At 35.0% G+C, this 22,280-nt stretch overlaps 2 protein-coding genes across 11 annotated transcripts in view; one reads left to right on the forward strand and one right to left on the reverse strand.

The window, feature by feature from the left end:
• The window catches only part of ABI1 (abl interactor 1), an 88,158-nt gene extending 67,262 nt beyond the window's left edge, over positions 1-20,896 (forward strand). The window contains exons 8-12 of one of the 9 annotated variants that reach the window (XM_056106636.1): positions 283-363; positions 4,355-4,531; positions 7,678-7,764; positions 12,443-12,628; positions 18,794-20,896. In XM_056106636.1, the coding sequence (XP_055962611.1) occupies positions 283-363; positions 4,355-4,531; positions 7,678-7,764; positions 12,443-12,628; positions 18,794-18,969 (707 nt within the window). In that variant the 3' untranslated portion in view covers positions 18,970-20,896. The remainder of the gene's footprint in view (positions 1-282; positions 364-4,354; positions 4,532-7,677; positions 7,765-12,442; positions 12,629-18,793) is intronic. The other 8 variants (XM_056106604.1, XM_056106609.1, XM_056106605.1 and 5 more) reach the window with 8 other exon arrangements.
• PDSS1 (decaprenyl diphosphate synthase subunit 1) overlaps positions 20,887-22,280 on the reverse strand; it is a 41,103-nt gene continuing 39,709 nt past the window's right edge. For both annotated transcript variants that reach the window (XM_056106648.1, XM_056106652.1), the window contains one exon: positions 20,887-21,141. In XM_056106648.1, the coding sequence (XP_055962623.1) occupies positions 21,001-21,141 (141 nt within the window). In that variant the 3' untranslated portion in view covers positions 20,887-21,000. The remainder of the gene's footprint in view (positions 21,142-22,280) is intronic.

Below are 22,280 nucleotides of genomic sequence, written 5' to 3' on the forward strand. Positions count from 1 at the left end.
TTTTAAGGAAAAATTCTTTAACTTCTCAGGGATGTTGAAATAGAAAAGACTACTTATAAAAACAGGCATATTTTATCGTTAATACAGGTATGAACTCAGTGGTCTTTTTTGCCTAGTAAAATTCTTACTCATTTGAACATGCTATACATATGGGTGTCTCTCACGTTCTTTTTATTTTCCTTCTTCTTCTTCTTCTTTCCAATACATTGTACTTTCTTACTGTTTCAGAATGTTTAGTTCTCTTTCTTGCACTCTGACCTGAATTATAAACTATTTTATTAGAAAACATTTCTGTCCCTCCTCCTTCTGGAGCTCCACCAGCACCACCTCTTCCACCACTCCTCCCAGTGAGCACTGTGATAGGTGAGATTGCATAACCGTTGGAGTGATTTGACTTACTTTGCATAATTCATAATGAACTCCTGTTAGATGCTACCTTTTATAGTTCTTAGGTCATAGGTGATAATACAAAGGTTAAAGTATTAAATCTAATTTACACTAATTTCTTCTGGGCAAAGCCTCTGAAGTTATACCAGAAACAGATATAAAATAACTTTATAATTTCTAAGTATTGTTATGTTTGGTTTTTAAACCAATTGTGGTTTATATTTGTTTAGGTTTCTCTAGAAAAATTATAGCAGTGATTGTTCAAAACATCTTAAAAACAAATCATTGTACATATTTTTTTTTTACTTGGAATTTGATTTGGAACTCCCTTGTACTCCCATACAACAGTCATAGGATTAGAATGAAGGTGGATGAGTAGGAGGAATAAAAATGAAAAAAAAAAAAGGCTGAGGGGATAGCTCAGTGGACTGGAATGCATCCTGGAGCCCTGGGTTTGATTCCCACCATTGCATGATCCCTCAGCACCTTTGAGAGCAGCCCTCGCTCACTGAGCTGGAAATAGCCCCTAAGAACTCTAGCGTGTGGCACTAAAATTAAAAGGAAGAAAGGATGTGTAGTATAGGAAAACTTTTGTATTTATCACATTTGAAAAACTGATAGAGCATAGTGCTCATACTCTCAATCTAAAGAATAGTCATGAAGATGAATGTTAAAACTGTTCTGAGATCCTGTTTATATTCAGCAGATAGATAAAAATGGAGATGACTGTTACAAACAAATGTTGATGAGGATGTAGTAGGAATAGTAATAGGAAGTAGTAATAGGAAAGTACATTGGTGGTAGAACTTTGTTTTTATATTAGCTTTGGAAAATTGTCTGTTATTCACCCACAACCTAGAAGTGGGTTTCTATTCTAGATTTATCGGTTTCATGTCTGGACATTTACCCCACAGTATCTATTCTCAAAATATTATCATCGAACCTGTGGGGGTTATGAGGATCATTTCATCGAGTTTTTAAAAGTGAAGTAAAAAATTTTATTTAAATTTATTTAGAGGAATGGGGTGGGGGTGGATATGGGGAGAGAGGTACATAACACATGTTCAAGAGAGAGATACATGTTCAAGGCGTATATGGGCTTTTCCAAAGAGAAAAAGCTGAGAGTACATCTTAGGTCAAGATGTAGGCCAATCTATAGGGTGAAGAATGTTCCTTAGGGAGGTGTTTTTTTTTCTTCCCATGACTTTTTTCTTCTTTTTAATTTTTATTAGTGAAACACCATGAGGTACAGTTGTAGATTTACAAATTTTTGTGCTTGGGTTTCAGTTATACCCTCAGGGAGTTTTTGAGGTTAGAACCATGTTTATGATAATATTAAGATTTACTTATCTTTTTTATTCTTACTCGGCACAAGTACATATTAAAATTTTTTGGTTCTTATATAAAATTCATTTTGACAGTTAATGGGATGTGTACTTGTTTATTCATGTGTTTTAAAAATAAGATCAATTTTAATCTTTTAAAACTGATTTTTATTTGTTTGGTGTGAGGATGGGCCACATCCAGTGGTGCTCTGAGCATACTTCTGGTTCTGCGCTCACGGATCACTTCTTACAGGGCTCATGGGATCACATGTGGTTTGGGAGATCAAACCTGGCTTGGCTATATGCAAGGCAGGTGCCTTTCCTGCTGAACACGCTCTCCAAGCTTAATTTCTAATCGTTACCTATCACTACAACTCATCAACAAAACCTCTGTATGGTTCTTTACGTTTTTGAGGAGCCCCTAAACAAAAATGTGAAATCATAAGCCCTTGAGTATTGGTTTTCAAAGTGTGATCCCAAGCCAACAGCATAAATATTCTGTGAGAGCTAGTTAGAAATGTACATCTTAAGTTCTCATTTCTGGCCTCCTCAATCAGAAACACCTAGTGTTAAGAGCCCAGCAATCCTTTAGCAGAATAAGCTGTCAAGGTAAAATTTAATTGGGGGTTTGAATCAGTGTTCTAGAGAAATTCAGATGTTTATTAGAAGCATTAATAGCATTAATTCTGAGGCAACACAAATCTAATGGTAGAATGGATTTATAAATTGCAGCATATTCACATGCAAAATGCAATAAAAATGAAAGATATATCCATATACTGATCAACGTAGATCAATCTTTAGAAATATCGAATGAAAAGCATAAGTTAACAGCATATAATCATTCCATCATGACAGTTAATAAATTTGCTGAATGTTTTTTTGTTTAAAGGTATCTTGCTTTGATTTAAAAAGAAACACCACAATATAAAGGAATGAATTTTTATATATACATTGTAGTGTCCAAAAAGAGCATATAGGAAACCTCAGCATGTTAATACTCTATTCCTGAGAGCTGGGTACTTATCTTATAGTTCTTTAAATAATATTTATATCTATGTTTATGTGAATAAATTATATATAGCCATCATAATTATATATTGATTTATATCACCATATGTGTAATTCTTATATATGCACAGTAAGTTATATAACATGTTAATGTGTATATATATCAGCCATGTGTCCTTTGATTTTATTATTTTAGCATAAAATATTAAAATAAATTCTAAAATAGGCATAGTTTGAAACTGCCAGTTGGTTTTTGATTTTAAATTGCCAAAACAGTTATTTTATGCACAATCTGTGAGTTAGAAAAATACAAGTCACTTTATAGAGTTTCCCTTTAAAATAATGTAAGGGTTATTTTTTACTCTTCTGAAATATTTAGCATTTCAAGAAATCTATTAAAAGCCTTCATGACCAAAGAAAAAGTCTTCATGACTTGCTAAATTATTTTTAAAATGTGTTTCTATTTAGAAAATGAGCAAGTAGATATTGAAAATTAGTGACTGCCTATGGCTTGGGAGCTCCAAAGTGGTAAATTTTAACATTTCTTTCAATGAACAACCCCTGCTGTTTTTATCTAATAATTTGTATGACCTCCAAATGAGGTTAATTTGCACAATTGAATGAAAATTAGCTAGGATATTGTGTTTTCATTTAATCATGATTAGTTAGATGTTTGGGTGGGGCAAAAAGGATAATATTAATATCCATACCTTTGGAAAGTACAGTTAACTTTAGAGGCTTTAAATTCTGTTAACCCTTTTAAGTATTAAACTTTTTGAAATGTTGGTAATGGTGATACTGAATAAAATTTAAGTGTTATACTTTGATTAATTTAGATATGCATGGTAGCTTTAAAAAATTGCTTTGGGCATAATATTAAAAAATCCTCTAGGTATGGAGGAATATGCAGACTTTTTATGCAACTTGCCTTTAAATATCTATTTACATTTTTATCAGTTTTGTTAGAACAAAAATTTGAATACTTGGAAAATTTTTTTTAAAATATAGCATATACACTAAATCTAACATTATATGCTCTGAAACTGGAAATTATACTCCTCTTAAAAGGAATTCTACAATGATGTATTGGTAAAACTGCTAATATAAAACTTTAAGTAATAGTCATGTATGTGGAAAATAAGCTTAACAGCTAAAATTTTGTAATTGAACCTCGATTTGGCTGTATAGATTCTTATGTGTTGTTTTGATGGTGGAAAGGAAAAAGTATGTAAATTTTATATTAATATATTTACCTAAAAACTGATGCTCTCCATTTAAATTGAACTTTTTTGGCACTTCCTTGGAGAGAAAAAATTGACAGCTATATATTTTGAATAATGCAGAAAACTTATAATATTAGCAAAATATTATTTGAAAAATGGCAACTTAAATTTTAAAGGTATAAAACTTATTTCGGCAGCTTTCCACATACTGTTTTTTCTTTCTGTTTGTGTCTTCAGAGATAGAACTGTTTGAGTCTTATCTTTCTTTTTTCTCTTTATGTTGTGCTTTGTGGGCTTTTAGAAGTAATCAATGTTTCTTACTGAGAGTCCCCTCTCTCTGTTCTGCCATGTGAAGTGGTATACAATGCTCAAGTTCTTTGTTGGTTGCCTTTGACTAATGCTTTTCAGCAGCCCCGGGCTCAGCTCCTGGTTCCCAGTATGGCACAATGACCAGGCAGATTTCACGACACAACTCTACCACTTCCTCGACGTCTTCTGGTGGCTACAGACGAACTCCCTCTGTGACTGCTCAATTTTCTGCTCAGCCTCATGTTAATGGAGGTCCACTTTATTCTCAAAATTCAAGTAAGCTTGTGTTCTGCAGGCATACAGCAACAGTGGAGCTCCTTTTGAAGGAAATAATTTGAAACTGTATTCTTGCCAGTGATAGACAACAATTAAACCTATGCCTTTTCATGTTTTTGCTTGAAACATGCCACTTTAAGAATCTTACCACTTTCAAAGAAATTCATACTAACCAAGTATATTTACGTATTAAAATTTAACAGATGTTTTAATATATTTATATTACTATAATTGGAATTACAGAAGAAAAACATTAAGAAATTTGTTTTTAAAATAATGGTAATATTAAAAACACCGTGAAAAGGTCTAATTTAAAATGATATAATTGCTGGCTATCACTTTGTTAACCTGTGCTGAAATGAGTTCAAAACCTTTTAAAAAACGTTTGTGGTGTCCTCTCATTCTGTCTCTATAATTATAACAGTGGGAAGGATTTTCTTTTTCTTTCTTTTCACCTTATTTTGCACATCTCAACACTAACTGCAATCAGTGTTTAAAAGCAAATACAGTTCGAAAATAGTTCTGGCTTACGGTGTCAGGAAATTTGAATTGTTTAGTGTAATTATTTTAATTTTATATTAAGATGCTTAATCCAAAAAAACCCCAAAAAGATAAAGATATTTGATATGACCATTTGTTCAATATTTGGTATTCCTTGGAGGCATTGATCACTACTTTCCCATGTAATTTTATAACTACTTTCTAGAGCTGTGTGCTCTTTTAGCTTATTTGGAAATCACTGAATATTTGCTTACCTAGGAAATTAGTTTTTATTCCTCTACTATATATAAATATATTAAAACAGGTAGGGGGAAGTTCTTTTTTGTATGTGTATGTGTATTTAAATTTTAGAGTTGTATTAATAGCAAAAGAGTACTGAGAACTGAAAACTATCTTGGCATAAAAGTCAGAAATTATCTTAGCATAAAATTTCAAAATTCACAGATAATACCAAAAGTAATACCTGTTCCCATACTAAAATGTTCATACAATCTTCTAAAAAAATTTATTGATTAGAATTTTACTTCACGTTTCTCCTGGTCTCCTTTGATGATGACAGGTATCTTGTGTCTGAATATTCCATGGATTATTCATATTAGTCTCACTAGTTCTATGAACTTTCAAATTTTTTTTCTTGTTCTACATGTTAAGATTATATCTTTATGTGCATTTTGTTCTTTCCTCATTAAGATAGTTAATTTACTTGATAAATAGTTTTTTGCAACTCCTCACATTAGGACATGTTCGTGTGGTTTCATTTTTGTTTTGGGGGGCCATACTGACAGTACCGGGGATGTGGGACCACTCCCGGTAGTGTTTGGGCCAGGCAGTGTGAGGGGGCCATCAGGCGATGCTGAAGCAGAACAGGTGATTCCAGATCAAATCTGAGACCTCAGCAATGCAAGGAAAACCATGTGTTCTGTCACTGGAAACCACACCTTTAGCCCCCTTGTGCAGTTTTAACTTCTTGGGTACATTGTTTTGTCTCCAGAAATTTTCACTACTGAACATCTCTCTTTTATACGTTGTAAAGCAGATTCGGCCTCATTATAGATATGTATTTTCAAGTTAATTATCTTTCAGTCCGAGTACTATTGGTGCTATAGTTGTAACAGTAGTTTGTAAATGTTTTTAGTGTTTTGATGTGCATAATATTAAGTGGTAATCATTAGTTTCTTTATAGCATAACTGTTCTTTACTTACTAACTAGCATAGCTAGTTACTAAGGGTTTTTTCTAAAAAAAATTTTTTTAAGAGTCTTCTGTATACAGAGTACCAGGATGAAAAAGGATCAGTTTCATAGTGAATTGAATATTGTTATATGGTGCATATTCATGCACTTATATTGCTTCGTTCAGTTAATGCTTCATTGAATACTACCTTTTCCAAGTTTTTATGCTTAACCAAAATTTGCATGTTGGATTAACTTAATCAACCTTTTAATGAAATTATCCTTAGGAAGCATTAATTTGTTTTTCTCTGTCATTTATAATGTCCTGGTGAAATACTAAATATTGTTACCCACTTCTATTGATTTTTTTTTTGAGCATTTGTTGGCAATTGCTATCTTTAAAATGAGACAAAGTAATAAACATGAGTGTTTTTCTTCAGGTTTTAATACATTTGCTGTCCACATAAGCATTTGATATCAGTTTCTAATAAAACCTGCCCTCTCCAGAAAAAAAGTTGCTATATGTTTTCAGCTTTCCAGTGGTACCTTAGAAATAAATTTAGTGCAAATAACTATTTCTAACCTATGCGGTTAGACATAGGTTTTATTTTATTTTATGCTTTTTTTTCCTGAATAAAAATATTACTTTTGATGTGTCTTGTTCCATGCAGCACATGTGTGAAATATGGAACACTTTTATTATGTAGTATGTTTAGGAATGATATCTTTAAAAATAAAACTGTTGGAGGTAGATCTAATACAGGGATTAGATTCCTGGCATCATATGGTCCCACACCAGCAGGAATGACCTTTAAGCATAGAATCAGGAGTAAGCCCTGAGCATCACCAGGTTTGACCCAAAAACAAACACAAAAAATTCAATCTAAGAAATAACCTTGTTATAGGAACAAAGGTTTTTCCTGGAGAGGTGTGTATAAATTCAGATGTATAGTGACAACTGACTTTAAAGAAAATTTGTGATTTATCTGATAATTTATTATAGCAACTTTCTGTGTCATTTGTTTTGTTTGGGTTTTAGTTACCCTGAAGGTTGACATATTCATTAGACTACAGAGCTATGGTCATGACACTATAGCCTAGAAAAGTGCTCTGGAGTAGTTTGAAAAAAAATACTCTTTCCTTAAAATTTGAAATTTTATTGCATGAAAGTGAATATTATGACAATTTTTGGAAGTTTCCCCAAATACTAGTAGGGTTAAATTAAATGTACTCTTTTATAAAATCAGTTGACCAATAATTCAGATTTGCATTTGCTCATAGGAAATGAACTTGTAGAAGATTCTGCAGGTTTTTTGTTATGTTGGTTTTTTGTTTTGTTTTGTTTTGTTTCATTTGCAAACTGTTCTTTGCATACTTATGTTTGTGGTCTTTGTAACTGACTTCTGCTTTTTGTTTGTTTCCTTTTCTTTCCTTTATCTGTTTTACTTCCCCCATACTGTGTTGTTGCTACCAGTTTCTATTGCTCCACCCCCTCCCCCTATGCCTCAGTTGACTCCACAGATACCTCTCACAGGCTTCGTGGCCAGGGTGCAGGAAAACAGTAAGTTTGGAAAAACTGAGCTGTCAAAGAGTAGAAGCTGTCTTCTTATAGCATGCATGGCTGATGGGTCATCATTTTCCTTACTTTTATTGAGAAGCTAATCTGGTCTTGAAAATAGGTGCAGATATGTTACTGAAACTGAAGAGCACGGTCTTCAGTTTTTTTCTCTTGTGTGCATGATTACTGACCCATATAAATTCCAAAACTGCAACTTTCTTACATATTTACATGATCTAAAACATGAAATCTGACCTTTGCAGATTCTTAAGGAAATCATAATCAAACACAGAAATTCAAATTGTGTAGGGACCAATAGCTTCTAGTACATATTTAGGGGAATTATAAAACATTTTGTTTTATTCTCTTGCCAGATGATTAAGATACAGATGTAAAATTCAGTTTATTATGTAGTTGTTGTAACTGTTTATTCCTGCTTTTTTTGAGAAAGCTTTGTATTTTCAGATTTTTATGCATATTAGTTTAGAACACATATAAAGATTGTTTTTCAGGATCAGAATGAATTCGCAAGAATAAGTAAGCTACATCCATAATATACATTATTAGAGTAGTAAACAACTTAGAGCCTTGGTTTTGGCTACATTCTGACTTGTGAGGATTATTTCTTAGTGTTTTAGAGTTTCTCACAATCTTCTTTAAGTCAAGTTCAGGTTTAATGATTTTTGAAAATTCTTTTGAATATACGGATTTGATTATGTAGTTTATATTACTATCTGATTATTTTGGGGCTCAAGAAGATCTCTAATCCTTAATATATAATCAGTGAATATTTGGCAAAATGAAAAATGCCAGTTTTAGGATATTATCTTATTCATATATAGCTATTGGATATAAAGATGGCAAGTGGTCTTGTAGTAATTTATTTGGGGCCATTACCATGCAAATAAATCTCAGAGAGATTTGAGCATAAATATAATTCATTTCATCAGTCCATCTTCCAAGACGAATTCAAGATTTTGTTGATCCCATTGTGCTGTTCTCCCTGTTTCCTCCCTTCCTCTAGTCAACTGTTCGTTTATTCAGTGTTTTGTACTAGGATTAGGAGATGCACAAAGTTCTACCTGTAAGAAATTATTTGATAGGGGCTGGAATGATAGTATAGCAAGTAGGATGTTGGTCTTGCCTACAGACAACCTGAATTCGACCTCCAGCATCCCATAGGTTTCCTGAGCCTGCCAAGAGTGATCCTGTGCACAAAGCCAGGAGTAAACCCTGAGCACCACTGGATGCTCACCCCTCCCAATTCCCACAAAAAAATTTAATAGGCACCAAAAAAAAATTTCAAATAACAGGATAACTTTTGGTCCTTATTGCTATAATATTTTTTGAACTAAGTTCAAGAGTTTAAAGAATAAGCTAATTTAAGGTTTGAAACTGCCTTACAGCCAAGAATGTTTTTGCTTTTTGGGTCACACCAGGCAATGCACAGGAGTTACTCCTGGCTTTGTACTCAGGAATTACTCCCGGCGGTGCTCAGGGGACCGTATGGAATGCTGGGTATTGAACCTGGGTTGGCTGCGTGCAAGGCAAATGCCCTCCCCACTGTACTATCGCTCCAGACCCCTACAGCCAAGAATTTTAGGAAATATTTCTAAATAGCTATAAAGTGAATATTTATTTAGTGGATCCAAATACATTTGGTTCAATGGGAGGACAGTGCTACAGTGCTAAAGTTTTGGTAGCACTGCACTGTAGCACTGTCCTCCCGTTGTTCATCAGTTTGCTCGAGCGGGCACCAGTAATGTCTCACAACAAATTTTGAGATTTGTTGTTACTGTTTTTGGCATATCGAATATGTCATGGGTAGTTTTCCAGGCTTTGCTGTACAGGCAAGTTACTTTTGGTAACTTGCTGGGCTCTCTGAGAGGAGCAGAGGAATCAAACCCAGATCGGCCATGTGCAAGGCAAACGCCCTACCCGCTGTGCTATCGCTCCAGCCCTAAAGTTTTGGTAACTTCAAAAATCGCAATAATAGGGCAGGTAAAGCATTTGCCTTGTACGTGGTCAACACAGGATCGATCCCTGGCACCTCATATAGTTCTGCAAGCCCACCAGGAGTAATCCTTGAGCACAGAAACCAGAGTAAGCTCTGAGGACCACTGGGTGTGGCCCAAGAGCTGAAATAATGTAAAACGAGAAAGTTAGTTTTACTGAACCTTTTGTAAGTAGGCATAGTCTTTGCTAAAATGGCCCGTACTACTATTTTAGTTTTTATTACCAACTTGAGTATGGGTTTTTTTTTTTTAATCTCCTTGTGTTGCAGATACCCAACTTAATTTGGTATCTTTTCTTTGAACACATTAGGAAGATTGGTGGGAAATTGTGTGTATCTTAAATGTTCTGGTGAAATGCATATTTTCTTCTTTTAAATAGCTAGTTTCCTATGATACTCAATTGGTGATAGTGAATACATGTAGCAGTTAACCTGCTATTAAATATTCATTCATTAAATTCATTTAAATCATGAACCTCTGAAAATTCAGTATAGTGTTTTCATCTGTTTATAATTAAATCAGGAAGCATTTTTGTATATCCATACTGCTAGACTGTTAGGCATAGGAAATTAGACTCTTGCCCGACTGTGTATGTAAAATACAGATAAGCTGGTATGGATTAAAAATATTTGGACATAATCACAAATGAGGAAAATGTTGACTAGTACCTTACAAATAAATGAGCTGTAAGTGCAATGCAGAGATTGAAGTAAACATAGATTACACTTTAAACCAGCTTACGGAATGAACTCTGGATATTTAATGTCAGGATACATTTATACTCACATCTTCACCTTTTAGCATGATAAGAAAATTTTGTGGAAGAGGAATTGACAAAAGTAAGTTGGATCAAAATATTAGATAGGAAAATAGTTGTAGATCTTTATGATACCTATCAGAATGAGCATCATTGCTCAGGACTTGTTTTCTACTAATGTTATCTCCTAACAGGATAAAATAGAAATTACAGAGTTAAAATCCTTATGGAAATAGCACTGTTATCTGTAGATGTTTTGAATCTGGGTCCATTTTCAGCACACTGTTCTATATACAGTATAGTAGTAAGTTTTAAAACCTGTTTTACAAATAGATTATGATCACTTTTTAAAAACCACATAAATAGTCTCAGAAATGGTCATTTGAGTTAGTATTGAGTTGATATTCTAAACTTCACCCCTTATCAGATTCCGTATAATTCCTATATGAATTTGTATCAGAACATTCTCTTAGGCTGCACAAAGGATTGGAGCACATGTGTTAATATGTGGGAGGCAGTTTTAGTCCTCTGCACTGTCAGGTTTGGACCAAAGTAACAAAACCAAAAGAACAAAAACCACCACGCAAAACAAAAATTTCCTCAGTGTTTCTTTTTAAAGGTTTTTGCATCAGACATTTAAATTAAGAATTAGTTGTGTGCCAGCTGTGAATTCCTTACTATTGGGAGCATCTGTTACCTGGTATCATAATCATTCAGTGAACACAGTTCTCCCATGTCACTGTTTACACCTTTTATTATTTAAGTCACACACATATACGTACTACGACCATCTAGAATTTCAGATATGATTTTTGTTTTTGCATGATGTAGGTTCTTTACTGTTTTTGTTTTTAAAAGACATCTTTCAACACTTTGTTTCACATTGTGTATTATGAATATATTCTTAGAAAAATTTGACCTAGTCTTTCCCTCTCATCCTATGCATATTATTTTACTTGCTGGATACAAAAAACTCTTATTGATTTCTACATTTAAAAAATTGATTATTAGTATGGACATTTTAGGGCTGGAGCAATAGCACAGCGGTAGGGCATATTTGCCTTGTGTGCAACCAGCCCGGCCGCGCCAGGTTTGATTCCTCCGCCCCTCTCGGAGAGCCCGGCAAGCTACCGAGAGTATCTCATCTTCATGGCAAAGCCTGGCAAGCTACCGTGATGTATTCGCTATGCCAAACACAGTAACAAGAAGTCTCAAAATGGAAACGTTACTGGGCCCGCTCGAACAAAATCGATGAACAACGGGAGGACAGTGACAGTGATGGACATTTTGAAAATGATCAATAAGATTTTCTACTAATTTGGAGTTATTTAAGTTTGAATTTTCTCTTGTGAATGTAAATGCTAGAAAACCTACAATTAATTGAAAACCTAAAACCACCAACTTTTCTTTGTTCATTAAAACAAAAATAAAAATTCTTCCCTCTGAGTTGGGGTCTTAATTCCAGGGAACAAAAGATATGAAAACCAAAATCAGGGACATGGATGTACACAGTGAATGGTTATTGGACTATTACGTTTTAGTAAATTTGCTGTAGTCCAAATGACGAAAGAAACATAAGGAGCTAGCATAAGAATGACATTTCTTTTGACATGAGCTTGGAATAAGGAAATTTCTCTATTTCTGATCCTTACAAAAAGTTATTTTCTCCTAACTTCCTGCATTCATTAATTTGTAGTACTTTCTAATACCCTTATATTAGCTTTTTTATTATTGCAAAATTATTCCTAAGAGTAACAGAAGCTTTAACCCACCAAGCTTTTTTTAATTTCTAATCATTGCATGTTTTATTAGAGTGCATGCTGATATGAATTAGAACTTTCTTAATGCCACTTACAAATTTTCTTTTATCCTAATTTTTGATTCAAGTTAATTACCTGAATTTTTTTAGTTGCTGATAGTCCAACACCACCACCACCACCTCCACCAGATGATATTCCCATGTTTGATGACTCTCCACCTCCGCCACCACCACCTCCAGTGGATTATGAAGATGAAGAGGCTGCAGTAGTTCAGTACAATGATCCATATGCAGATGGGGATCCTGCTTGGGCTCCTAAAAATTATATTGAGAAAGGTAAGTACAGCCACCAAGTTGATACAAATGAAGGTAACCTAATTGCAGAATTTTAGAACTGTGGAGAATACCCAGTTCAGTGTTTTTCAACCTTTTGAATACTCTTACCAGCCAAGATGATTTAATTAAACATTTTCCCCTTTACTTTCCCATGTAAAGGGAGAATTCTTTCTTAGTTTCATTAATTAATGTATATTACAATGTTTAAGATGACATGATTTACAATGACGTGATTTAAAATGACTTGGAGAGTAATTTGCATGCTAAATTTGAGGGGGATGTGGGAGCAGGGTACACCCAGTAGTACTCAGGGCTTACTCCTGACTCTGCTCAGGACTCACTGAAGGTTGTGTTGGAATACCGTATGTGGTGTTGGGGATTGAACTTGGGTTGGCAGCTTGCAAGGCAAGGGCGTGCCTGCCTTTTTTCTTTCCCTTTTTTTGCTCTTTTAATTTGTTTTTGTTTTGGGGCCACACCCAGCTGTTCTTAGGAACTACTCCTGGCTTTGCTCTCAGGAATCACTCCTGGCAGGCTTGAGGACCATATGGTTGCTGGGGATCGAACCTGGGTCTGCCAAGAGCAAGGCAAGCTCCCTACTAGCTGTACTATCTTTCTGGCCCTGGGCTCACTCCTGCATTTTATAAATGAAACAGTTAAGGTTTAAAAAATATATATATATATATATCCTTAAAATAATTGGAAACTTTATATCTAAAAATTTTAAAATACTTTGATTACTATAAGAAAAAGCCATTAAATTAATGTTTTCAGTTAGGTAATTATAAAAGAGAAGATAATCTTTCACTTCATAAAATTATATATAACTCCTGACATCCAAACTTATCACAGTAATCTATTGTTACTTACAATTATCAGAAAGTAGTGGGTGGAAAACAAGCAAATTTTTTTTTATTAAGTTTATCAGCTTTTTCCACCCAATTCTGTGGTATTTTAAAGACTTTTTCTCTGAGTTAGGGAAAAAATGCTTATAATTTAATTGATCACATGATCACCTTTGATATATATTTCCTTTTATTGGTCTTTTTTTTTTATTAGTGGATATTTAGTAGAGGTCTATGACATTTTTGTCCTGCCCATATTTTGAGTAAGTGCTAAAAGAAATTTTTTTCTTTTTTTAACAGTTACATATTGTTCAGAAAGTCTTGAGTATTTTACTTTAAGTTCTCACTTTAAGCAATTGTGTATGTACAGTGACAATGTTTTTCCCTTTTTAAAAATTGAATCATCAATAGATACAGTTACACGATTGTTCTTGATTGGGTTTCAGTCATAACAGTGTTCTAACACCCTTCCCTTTACCAGTGTACATTTCCCACCACCAGTGTCCCGTTTTCCTCCTCCTGCCCCCTATCTCTGTGGCAGACACTTTTTTTCTTCGGTCCCTCAATCCCCGCCTCCCTCCTCTCTCCCCATTTCCCCTCTTAAGCTCTGTGGTTTACAATACAGGTATTGAAAGGCTATCATATATGTACAATGCCAATTTTAAGTAGTCTCAATTATGGGTCTTTGGGCCACACCTGATGGTGCTTAGGAGTTACTTATGTTCTGCACTCATGAGTCATTCCTGGAAGGCTCAGGGGACCATTTGGAGTGCCAGGGGGTCAAATCCAGGGCAGCCGTGTGCAAGGCAAGCATACCTGCTCTACTAGCTCTCTGTCCCCTAAACTATTATTTTCTCTGCTGTGCTGTTTCTCTGGCCCCATAACCTGTTATTTCCTGACTTGAAAAGCAGTTGCAAAGGAGACTATTACATTTATATACATTGATGAATTTGGAATGATAGATGCAGGACTGAAGAATCATTTCACAAATTGCAGTAATGAGCCTTAAGCCAGAGATGCTACACTTTTTTTTTTATGAGACCAGATAATAAATATTTTAAATGTTTCCAGTCTTATAGTTTCTTTTCATCACTACTCAATAGACTGTACAATAGCATCCACAGACAGTACACAGATGTATGGAGGTGGCTTTGTATCAATAAAAAGTTTTGAACAGAAAGGGTAGTACAGTGTTTGCCTTGCACACGGATGACCTGGGTTTGACTCCTGAACACCACCAGGAGTCCTGAGTACAGAGCCAGAAGTAACCCATGAGCATCACCAGCTCTGGGCCAAAAACCAAAACAAAAAAGAAGAAAGAAATCTAAGATCTATTATTGTTATTGCAAAGTCTTCAATGAAATCCTTTATAGCCACAATACAAAAACTGGTTTGACTTTTAGTTGGCTTTGTTAATAATATGACATGACAGATTCTCAGTGAAAATAAGTAAGTTCTAATTGTTTTGTAAGTTATTGTTTGGTTTTGTATTTTTCTTTTTTTTTTTTTTTTAATTTTGGGACACAGCTAGTGGTGCTTAGGGCTTACTCCTGGCTCCAAGATCAGGGATCACTCCTGGTGGGGCTTTGGGGGACTATGTGTGGTGCCATACCTGTTGTTTTATTCTGGCCCAATGTTGTATTTCTAATCGAATAAAAGATTTCAGGGGTATGAAGTATTTATGTTTATATTTTTTGTTATGTTAAAGTAGGAATAGAGTATTAGATTTAAGGTTTAACGCATAATATGTGCAGATGGTAGAATTTAGCTCCTTATATCAGTTTGGATTCTGGAAAGTTGTATGTACATTGAACTTTTTAAAGATTTTATTATTGAATCACTGTGAGATCTCTACAAAGTTGTTCATAATTAGGTTTCAGTCATATAGTATTCCAATACCCATCCCTCCACCAGTGTACATTTCCTAGCATCAGTGTCACTAGTTTCCTTCCCATAACCTCCCCCCCAAGCTTGCCTCTATAGCAGGCATTTCCCACCTTTCTTCCCTTTCCCCTCACCCCTCTCTCCCCCTTCTCCCCTTCTTCCCTACAGTAAGAATTAGTATAGGAGAGAAAATTCATTTGGGGAGAAGAAATAGGGTGGGATTTTTTTTTTTTTTTTTTTTTTGGTTTTTGGGTTACAGCTGGTGGTGCACAGGAGTTACTCCTGGTTCATGCACTCAGGAATTACTCCTGGCGGTGCTCGGTGGACCATATGGGATGCTGGGAATTGAATCTGGGTCGACAGCGTGCAAGGCAAACGCCCTACTGTTTGTGCTATTGCCCCAGCCCCTAGGGTGGAAATTTTAATTATAAAGGGAATGTGGAAAATGGAAACATGAGTTGGACAGTTGTACTTTTTACTGGCTTATTGGGGGAGCTAAGAACATGAGGAAACAAATTTTCATTTTTCTGAAAGTCTGAGAGTATCACAGCTTTGTCATGATCAGTTTATCTGTACCCTAGCTCAGTGATCTTTAATCATTGATACGTGGCTGCTGCTGATCCACAGGCGTAGAAAGGTTAAAGAACATTGTCTTAGCTTCTGAAACTGTGGGTGTGACCGACCAGGGGTCACATGACTGAATGTGAAGTTGTAAGGAATTTAGCAACTGTAAAAGTATTTTGAAGGCTTAACCACCAAGTATTAATTCAAAATCCAATACACAGTGAATCCCAATGTCTTTTTTTTTTCTTTTTTCCCCCTTTTTGGGTCACACCCGGCCATGCTCAGGGATTACTCCTGGCTTTGCACTCAGGAATTACTCCTGGCGGTGCTCAGGGGACCATATGGGATCCTGAGAACCGAACCCAGGTCAGCTGCACGTGCAAGGCAAATGCCATGCCCGCTGTGCTATCGCTCCAACCCCCCCACCATGTCTTTTTGACAGTATTCTCTATCTAGTATTGCATTTCTCAGGCACGGGGGGGGGTCCACAAATGGAAAATGTTTAAAAATATCTGATCTATACTACTACTTATTTTAAGGCCGTGTGATTCTAAATACAAAGAAATTAATTTTAACAAATTAAACATAATAAAACTGATGTTGGGCCGGAGCCATAGCACAGCAGGTAGGGTGCTTGCCTTGCACGTAGCCGACCCAGGTTCGATTCCTCTGCCCCTCTCAGAGAGCCCAGCAAGCTACCGAGAGTATCTCGCCCGCACAGCAAAGCCTGGCAAGCTACCTGTGACATATTCAATATGCCAAAACAGTAACAACGTCTCACAATGGAGACATTACTGGTGCCCACTTAAGAGAACCCATGAACAAAGGGAGGACTGTGCTACAAAACTGATGTTTATTATTACACTGTTCAATTTCCTATGAGTTTGTCTCTAGTAAGTATTCAATTTTGGGACAGAATTTTTTAGCTAAAAATAACAAGGTGATAATCTGATATTTATGTTTTGAAGTTTTTTTGAAATTTGATGTTGTTGACCTCATAATCTCAATACTATCTCAAATCCTGTCTCAGAATTAAAATGGAGGTTTATGGATTTGTTGAGTTCACTTTAGTGAAGCATTTTGTAAAGGACAGGACAATGGCCTATCTTAATTTAGCAGGTGATGATATGGATTAATCAGGTATCTCCCGAGGTCAGAATTCTTCTGTAATATAATTCAGAATAATCATTGGAAGAGAATACACCTTCCTTAAGGAAAAATATAAGTCCCTGGATCTTTAAGTGTCTTAAAAACTCAGTATTTTAAGAAAAGGTCAAACAAGGTATATACACAAAAAATTATACCATACATTATTTTACATAAAACCAGAATATGACATGTAATTTCAGAACTGAAATTATAATGCATGTTACGTTCTAAAAAGAAAATGGAGTAATTAACCAGTTGTTACTACCACTACTACATAAACCAGTAGTTTGAAAAATGAGGACTGTTCTGAAGCCTTTCTCTTCTACAACACTGGGAAGGAAGGAAATATTTTGAACTCAGAATAATCATGAATTGGGATCTGGAAATACAGTACAGAGGAGTAGAGTGTGTTGGGCCCTTGTCTACATGGCTGACCTGATTCAGTCCTTGGAACCCCATATCGTAACTCATGCTCTGCCAGGAGTTATCCTTCAGCACAGAGCCAGAAGGAAGTCCTTAGCACAGCCAGGTATGGCCGCCAAGCCAAAACAAAGCAAAACAAAAAAGAATCATGAATACCTTAGAATTGCCAGACAGTTCTTTTGAATTTTAGTTAATGGGTTTCCACTTATGTGGTGACCTCCTTTTTAAAGTCCTACTGACCTTATCGTATAATTATTCTTTTTTTTTTAAAGTCCTAGACATAGCCCCATAAATTAAATTAGTATCTTTATTTTTAAAAACTTAAAAAAGTTAAACATAATTTATGAAGTTACTGATAGTTGAGTTTTAGGCATATGATGCCAGTTCCACCATCAGTGTCAACTTCCCCCCACAAGTCTTCAATTCTCCATCCTACCTGCCACCTTGCCAGGCAGCATTACAAAGTTCAGTGGTTAGATCTCATGTTTTCAGTGTTACCGAGTCTATGCTTTGATACATTAGCTATAGCATTCTCCCACCTCACCAGTATAACCAGAGCCCTGATCCCTGTTCTCTATTACTTTTCTTCTCATCTCTTCCTCTCCCCCTTGATTACTTTTAATCTGTCTTTCTCCCTGAATTCTGGGGTCAAGGGTGATCTAGGCATACCCCTGTACTACTTACATTCACATGACTCTTTGTTGGGTTGAGTAGGATGTATGCTTTACCTGCCAGTGGCTTATTGGCAAGTTGACTGGAGAGCTAAAGCACAGCCGTAAGGCACTGGCCTTGTGTTCGGCTGACCTTGGTTCAATTTCTGGCAGCACATCAGGGCTCCTGGGTGTCATCAGGAGTCATGCCTGAACACAGAGCCAGGAATAGGCCTACAACTATTGAGCATGGCTCCAAGTGAAAAACAACGAGAAAAATCAAGTTACACAATATGAGTTGTTGCCTGGTTTGCTAATTAACTAAGCAGCATTGCCTGATGGTTACTTGGAAGAAATTGGTGTTTTGAGTATGGTGGGAGCTTAGCAGATATTTGAATAAGTTAATTGAAAAAAACTAATAAATCCTAAAATTTCAAGATCTCTCCTGGATTGTAGAAGCTATTGATATCTCTAATCTGATTGAATTGCCAGTTTGACCCTAAGAACAAGATACTACTTACCTATATTAATGTGAGAACACTGTTCATATGTGTAGTTGGTTGTTAATACTATTTTTATTAGCATTGAATTTAAATGTGATTGAATACTGGTTATAGTACACTCTTGTAATATCTCTACCCTTTTCTTTCTAGTTGTGGCAATATATGATTACACAAAAGACAAGGATGATGAGCTATCGTTTATAGAGGGTGCAATCATTTATGTAATAAAGAAGAACGATGATGGATGGTATGAAGGAGTCTGCAATCGAGTGACTGGTTTGTTCCCTGGGAACTATGTAGAATCAATCATGCACTATGCTGATTAAACTTTTGCTTTAAAAGTAGGTTATTATTACTGTGTCATGCTGTGGGACTATTATGGTTAACAGAATTGTCTTAAAATGCGCCCATATTTTCAGGACATGCTGTTTTATTGGTATAATTGAATGTCTACCTGTAAGCATAAATCTTTGAGGCAGTTTCTGTATTGCTAAATAGCAACTTACACAGACACTGTCCATAACTGATTATGCTTAATATACTTACATAATGTTAACTTTATGACCAGCCTAAATATTCTGGGGGTGTGGGGTATAATATTTAACAAATCATGATTCAGATTGTACCATTTACATGTTCAGTGCAGCATGGTTACTAATGCTATGTCAAACTAATATTAAAATCAAAAAACTTAAAAGCTGGTGCTGGTCATACTTTTATTTAGATTCTCTGATTCTTCAAATATACTATTTGTTTAAAGCATGCATACAAATTCATGTAATGAAATATACTTTAAAAAATCCAAGATGCTTACAATTTGTGTAATACTTGAGAGTATTTGTACTGAGGTCTCTTGAAATGAATTGAGTCTCTAAGGTCTCCATGTGAAACAAAGGGTTATCTGTAATGTTGTAATTTGTACCTAAGTTTTTTAATGAGTGAATTTGCATTATAAATTTTTTCCATTCATAAATATATAAGTGAACCAAAGGTTTTTGTCCTTTCCTTCACTGGTTTGCTTTAAAAAAAAAAGGAATAAATGATACTGATTTATTGCAGAATTATGGTTCTATTTTCTCAATATATTAACTTGGAAAAACATTTTAGCCTTATCTCACTGTCCCAACAGCAATGTGACTGATTTTGCAGATTTAAAATCTGAATGGTTATTTACAAGTCAATCTACTGAATTTCTTTTCTAAAGTAACTTTTTCAAAGCTAAGAAAATGTGTCAAAGTGTGCACATTCTGTAAGTAAAATCTTAAGTATTGCTGTGGTTAAGCAATTCCTCAAGTTTTTCAGTGGACTGTTGTATATTGGTCCAATGAAAGGAAATTATAATTCTTTTACATATTGTTTTATACAAGTGAATGCAATTGATCTTTGAACAGGCACTATTTAATCCATTATCTGGCACTAGCAACAAAAAGATTTTTAAAATAAAATAGTTGGGGAAAAGGTGGGTCATGTATTAAATCAATAAAGAGGAATATATATCTGACCAACAGATTTGTATTGTCTTTTGACGTAATTGAAATGCAACACATGCACTTTGTGTGTCTCCTCTTAATTTAAGGGAGGTTTAGAGGGATGTTTTCTTATTTTATGTATAATTCTTTATTGCCTAGAATATTAAAGTAGAGCACTCAATTGTGGGTTTCTGTGTATTGAGGATTTGTTTCGATTTCAAATCGCAGTCATGTACTGAGTGTTACAGGCTTAAAAAGCATAGTAAGTGGTAAGAATAGTGCAGAAATTTATTTCTGAAAATTAAAGACCATTATTGCTATAAAATCAATGTGACTGATGCATATGCATTTTGCCTTTGTTAACTGTAAACATGATTTCATTATCACTAGTGTTCAACTAGCTACTTTAATTTTTTTCCAGTGAAATGTTCTCTTTTGTATATAACCTGGTGTCTAAATTTTATGTACAGTCTTTTATAATAAACCAGTCTCCTATATTCAGTTTTGGATATTGTTAAAATCTAATTGGACTGAAATGTAGATCTGTCCATTTTCTGATCTTTATTCCATGATAAAGAGATAAACCATTTGAATTTTAACATTATTTATTTGTGTAATGGCTTTACATGTGGATATTAACAGTGTAAACAATACCACATAAAACCCACAAGATAGCGATTTGAATTTCTAGGACTAGACAGATTCAGATGGTTTAATGACATTTAAAAAGTTTTCTGAAAAAATTTATCAATAAAAAAATTGCCCATCATAAGGGTTGAAATGATTTTTGAAGTGATTTTTGGTTATCTGCACATGAAGCAACATATATTCCACAAAATTCTTTAGGCACAGTCTGGTAAAATAGCTGCCAGAAGTAGCAAATTGTTGTCATTTATCTCTTGTGAGCACAATTTCTGAAAGTTGTATGAGGGCATCTCTCTCTGGGGATGGTCGAAGTTTACTGATCTCTCTTACTGCCTCATGGCAGTACTGCTGGGCGAGGTAGGTTGTTTGTTGCACACCATCACTCTGAAGGATAAAAAACAAAACAGGTCATCCATTGAATCAGCTCTTAAATTCTTGCTCTCTTATGAATTAGAATACTTTGAGATGAGTTAAAATAGCCAATAGTTAAAATAGCCAAATAGTTAAAATAGTGTTCTAATGTTCTTCACATCTTTTGCCTTCTTTCTAAATGTTTTTTCTTTCACATTAAAGCTATATTTACTCTATTACTATGCAAATCAACTGTTTCAGTAACCAGTCTTAGTATCAGCGGCAAAGAAGTTCTAGATATTGAAATATATTTTAAGGAAGAAATACAAAAGCTTAACATATACATATACTGTAACATGAAAGTACAGAACAGTTTACAAGAACATTGTTTCCGCCTATCCTTCAGCTCTGTTTTTTTGCAGACCAGCTCCAACTCCTCACTTACTATGTTCTACATCTGAGCAATATCCTTATCCTTAGTTTTTAATTTATTATTTTTCTATGCTTCCTGATAAGATCATTTTAAGATACAAATTACATGCTTCTTCTGTGTCAATTTTCTCAAACTTAGCACAGTAGTTCAGAGGCCACCTGGCATTGCCCAGTTGGGAATAGTAGGCCTGGCCTTTTGCCACCTTAGCCGTATTTCTGGTCCCATCATAATTATATCATGGCCTGTAGTTCCTTTGACAGTGCCATTGTTTTGTAGCATCAGTTTCTCTTGCATAAGATGAAGATACTAGTGCTTCTTTTCACGTATCTACACCTGTACATAAGAGATATTTACATTCTACCCTGTAACAGTTTTTTTTAAAATTTATTTTTGATGTGGGGTACTGAACCCAGGGCCTCATGAGCTTAAATGTCCAAGATAATATTGGTTCTTCTAAAAATCCAAACATTAAAAAAAAAATGGAATGGGGCTCAAGGGTAGGGTGCTTGCTTTGCATGCAGCTGACCCTGGCCAGGTCCAGTCACTGGCACCCCATATGTTCCTTCAATTCCCACTAGGAGTGATCTCTGAGCACAGAGCATAGCTGGATATAACCTCCAAAACAAAAACCAACAAGAACTTGTTTCCATGACATAAGCATGGTAACTACAGAATCAAGCCATATACCTATAATTTTGTTTTCTTCTCAGTGGTTTCGATTTCATCATTCATGAATCCT

This window comes from Sorex fumeus, unplaced genomic scaffold, assembly GCF_029834395.1.
Source record: "Sorex fumeus unplaced genomic scaffold, SorFum_2.1 ptg000007l, whole genome shotgun sequence".
Taxonomy (NCBI): domain Eukaryota; kingdom Metazoa; phylum Chordata; class Mammalia; order Eulipotyphla; family Soricidae; genus Sorex; species Sorex fumeus.